This window comes from Priapulus caudatus, unplaced genomic scaffold, assembly GCF_000485595.1.
Source record: "Priapulus caudatus unplaced genomic scaffold, Priapulus_caudatus-5.0.1 Scaffold435, whole genome shotgun sequence".
NCBI classification, from domain to species: Eukaryota; Metazoa; Priapulida; class Priapulimorpha; order Priapulimorphida; family Priapulidae; genus Priapulus; species Priapulus caudatus.
The window spans coordinates 308,240-312,878 of NW_014577496.1; the positions used below are offsets into that span (position 1 = coordinate 308,240).

Genomic DNA, 4,639 nt, shown 5'->3' on the forward strand with positions numbered 1-4,639 from the left:
AGACTGAGGAAATGCGTCATGGTAGATAGCTAAGAGGCGGTAGAAAAACAATGAAGCTGAGAGAGGGACAAGTGAGGAAAGGGAAATGACAGGATTGGGTGAAGTAGGAGTTTTGCACCCTACAGGCTAGGGCGCTCTCCTAATTATAAACACAGGGCTACTGATAAGAATTTATTACATAAATCTATGCTGAGATACCCCCTGACCATATTAAATGCATATTCATCACAAAATATAACTTCTCTGGTGAGATATTGCGCATGCGCTAACACCCTAACGTAGCCAGATTTTGTACTGGCTAGTATATGCAGCGTGGCCCTTACATGCAAGATCTTCTTCCTATTTCTTAAGAGAGGTGTACTGATGGAATTTTATTAAATAAATCTATGCTAGGATAACCCCTCTTCACTTTGAATTCTATTCTGTTTGGACCGGGCAGGCCTTTTCTTATAAGATGAGTATGCGCTCTAATAACCCTGTACAAACTGCAAAATTTCATATAGTATTAAAATAGGGAGCGCCAAATCGTAGCGTACAGACACAAGACTCTGAAGTGGGCTAAGTACACACTGCTAAAATTTGGCACGCGCCTGACCCGCACCCGTTTGATACCATATCAATATCCCTACCTGATGTTAGTCGGCTTTTCTAGAGGTGTGCGTTAATAAACAGATGTAAATCAAGTAACTGCAGTTTATGTTTGTTTAGATATATAAGCCTATTAAATTGTGAAAGTGTTTACCTGATGTGCAGCTAAAAAGAGTTTGTTATAATTGTATTTCCCCCACCGATATTTATTGTTGTTATTTTTATTTTGCAATTATTAGTTTTATTATTATTATTAGTTAGATATTCAACATCGTATAACATGGGGTCAAAAGACCGTGCTGAGTACGAGTGAATGACTCCACATACCAAATCATATTTTGTTTACTGATTAGATAGTAAACTAAAAGATATAAAAAAAACTTCGCAATACAGCATTATGCAGCCACCGTAAACACGTTTATTTAAGTTCTAACAGGAATATGAATATCACATATAGCTAGAAAAAAGCGTACTTTGAAATGGAAATGAAAGGAAATAAAAATACTTCTTGTGTATTCTCCGTATGTAGCCACCTACTGCTGCACAATATTAATATAAGGTGGCAATTGAGAGCACGACGAATCGTAATACTGAGGGTCTACTATGAACACTAGCTTATCATAGGCTGAGTTATGAGTATACATGTGTTTAAATTATGAGTGATATATAATATTAATAACAACAATAAATATAGTAGAGTTAAGCTATTATAAATATAGATGTGATGCGATGCGTGCTACTCACTACACCCTAAAAACGACTCCTCTTATTCACCTTATAGCCCGATAGACCCGTTAAAATAATTACAAATGTACAGCAGCCGTACAATTGCGAAATGCTTCCCACTTATCCATCCCCAACCCATTCGCAGCCGCAGGACTAAACGTACGTACACGTCTTCGTCTTCACGCACGCACGCACGTACGCATGCACGCACGCACAAACGCGCGAGTACATCTTTAATACATGACCGTCTATCGGAGCCAACGATGGCAGCCGCCGTCACCGCGCGTTGTTGTCGTCGCCACGGCAACCGTGCTACATGTCTTTGTAGATGATCGTCACGGCGTCGAGGCACTCGGCGGTGTCGCGAGTCAGCACGTAGTCTCTCTGCACGCGATCGCTCTCGTTGTCGCACGCTTCCGGCCGAAGCCCGCTCGTGTCGACGTGAGGCACGCTCCCTATCCCCGTCAAGCACGCTCCTGCCACGTTCTTCTCCATCCTATCCACCTCCTGCAGCACGCGCTCCATAGGGAACTTCCCTTTCCCGTACCCTTCCGGCGTCGCCCCCGCACGCTCGTCGGCGGCCGCGCAGTCAAGGAAGAGGAGAGCCTTGACGGTCCACTCGTAGGTTTCCTTGAGTCGCGCGGCGCTGTCGCGTCCCGGGGTGTCATCTGGGCGAGCGGGGAATCCGGGGAGCGGCGGCACGGACGGCGGGGAGACACCGGCGAGCTCCTCCCTCAGGATGCAGTCGCGCGTCGCCGTGGCAACCTCGCTCGCAACCTCCGACCTTTGAATGACCTTCTTCACGGCTTCGTCGTGCGCATCCTGTTTAGCGAAAAGTTCATATTCCCGCCATTAACATCATAGTTAGGTTTCTGAAGGTGACTTTACTTGAACCGAAACGTAATTTTAAATGTTATACTTTGTAATTTTTACGAGAAGTGATTACAAAATTGTATATATATATATATATTATAAAAACGTAGAGATATCAATAGTCTATAATAGAGACTCTATTATGGACTCTTGATGATATAGATACACCAATTTCCCCATTAACGTCGTAGTTAGACTCCTGAAATTGCAATTTTAACCGAAATAAGGTTAAAATAAGTGTTCTGCCATCTGATCACGCTTTGATATCAACGTCACAGGCTCACCTTAGTCTCATTGGTTGGCGTGGGTTCGTATATAGTCATAGCGACTTGTATAGTATATGTATACCCATGTTCCGTTTCCTAGAAAAAAGACAATTTTCCCTGTATTAATAATCGAGTGTGGACCTTTCTCACGAAAGTTTACTCATTATCAATAGCAGTGTGCGTACTTGAGGTAAAAGTCCATCCTGAGTATTATTGACATTAGAAAGGAGACTATGTCTTATATTGTTCTTGTTAAAAGCAAATTGTTATTGCTGCTGTACTGGACTGGTTGATAGTCGCTATCAGGGCGCGAAATTAGCACCGGCCCACCGGCATATGCCGGCAAATTATTTGGAGGGTCGGTAACACTGGCAAAACACCAGCCCTCCGAGCCGGTGGTTTCAGCCGTGTTAGTGAATACCTACATTGTTATTTATAGCCTACATTATTTATAGCAAATAGCCTACATTAATTTACTGTTTTACCTGAAGGATATAACGCCATAACTTATCAACATTTTACAAATTTGAAATTGCGAATGCAAGCGTGAAACATGACCAGAGGGCTGGAAAAAATTACTGTTACCAGCCCTCTGGGCCGGTGCCAAAAAATCTGAATTTCGTGCCCTGAACATAATATCAGATCTACTTCTGATTCCGACCGAGGTGTCAATTCTATAAAAATTGGTTTAACCATGTAGCTGCCAGTCAACAGAAACGCCATAAATGTCCTCTATAAGCAGGTGGCTGTTATATGGAGGTTACTGCCACACACAGGTTGACTATATAAGCAAATGCGATGACCATGTTGTTCTCAGGTAGCGAAGTCGTGGGCAGTCACCGCGGCGCGTGTTGACATAAGCTTACCGAAATAACCGAGTGAACCGGAGAAAACATGGGTTTCGTCATCGGCTCACCGATCACCGTATCGTTCGTTACCTGTTCGCGTTCTTCCACGAGGCTGCGTTTCCACGGCGATTGTTGGCGGGCGTCCGGTGATGACGATCGGTGACGCTTGAGCGGTGCGCTCGCCTCAAACTCTGTAGCTACTCTCACTGACATGGCTTCTGGTAGTGCTTAGATATACTTGCTCAACTTTAGCTTTGTTTTTACGTATCTCCTTGAGGTATCTGGAGTATAGCAATGAGTGGCTGAATGAATAGAAATCGGTGACTGAATACGCAGACGCTCGACGTTGCCGCGTGCGTGCGTCCGCTCTGGCAGGTGTTATAAAACTTGTGTGAGGTTAGCTCTAGTACTATAGCCCGCGTACAGTTGCCGCGCGGGCTATAGTACTAGAGCTAGTGTGAGGTTGGCTTATAAGTAAGCGGATGCGGTAGCTTGATCTGTTTGTGATGTGACGTATGCACGTGGGTGCGCCTCGCATGCGCGCGCACGTGCACCTGCACAAACGTAAAATTCCCCGCACACGGTGCACATGCATTGGTCAGATGTATCGCCGTATAAGCTCGACAAGTCGCACAGTGAGCTTATATTTCATAATCTGTGCATGTTGCTCCGCCCAGTTATACGCGTATAGCTACAGCCGGTTGTTCACACGTCCGCTATACGCGTACGAAATGCGTATAGCTATACGAAGTACGTACGAAACGCACCTTTTTGGTCAGAATAGCTATACGCGTTTCGAACTGAGTATAACTATACGTGGTCATTCACACGAGAAAAATTTGTCCTGAGTACGTACGAAACTGACTACCTCAGTGATAAGTGGGGGTTTAGAGACCTTTACGCCGCACTGCACGCGTGGTGGGGGTGTATGATACTCGGCGTGTCATATATAGCATATTGAAGAAGGTGAGATACACACGTTAGTCATCGTATGACCTTTGCACATGACTGAGATTAGTGCATAGATTATTTATAGATTAGCTTACTATTATGCCTAGCCGATCTCCTTAGAATTCAGATTGATGACATAATAAGCGCGATATGTAATTCTGCGAAGAATCATGCGCAAAGAAAACCACGCCGAAAATGTTTTTCATGATGCATATAATAACGCGTCTAATGCTCAGCAGAGAAACAAAAGCAGCACTTACCTCAGCTCGTTGTTCGGTTTGTGTCTTTGCACTTGATACTGCGCTTATATGTGCTCTAGTGTAGTGTTTTCCCTTATATATCCCCGGTAAAAGTAGCTTGCGTCATTTATAGATAAAACAACATCTC

At 44.1% G+C, this 4,639-nt stretch overlaps 1 protein-coding gene across 3 annotated transcripts in view; it reads right to left on the reverse strand.

Moving 5' to 3' along the window:
- The window catches only part of LOC106810370, a 38,988-nt gene extending 35,191 nt beyond the window's left edge, over positions 1–3,797 (reverse strand). For 2 of the 3 annotated variants that reach the window (XR_001394009.1, XR_001394010.1), the window contains exons 1-3: positions 3,392–3,797; positions 2,472–2,549; positions 1,122–2,136 (exon numbers count right to left, since the gene is read on the reverse strand). Coding sequence is in view for 1 of the 3 variants with exons in the window: in XM_014813690.1 (XP_014669176.1) it covers positions 1,627–2,136; positions 2,472–2,549; positions 3,392–3,514 (711 nt within the window). In the remaining 2 variants the exon portion in view is untranslated. Of the gene's footprint in view, positions 1–995; positions 2,137–2,471; positions 2,550–3,391 lie in introns of those variants that run through there. The other variant, XM_014813690.1, reaches the window with a different exon arrangement.
- Positions 3,798–4,639: the final 842 nt, after the last annotated feature.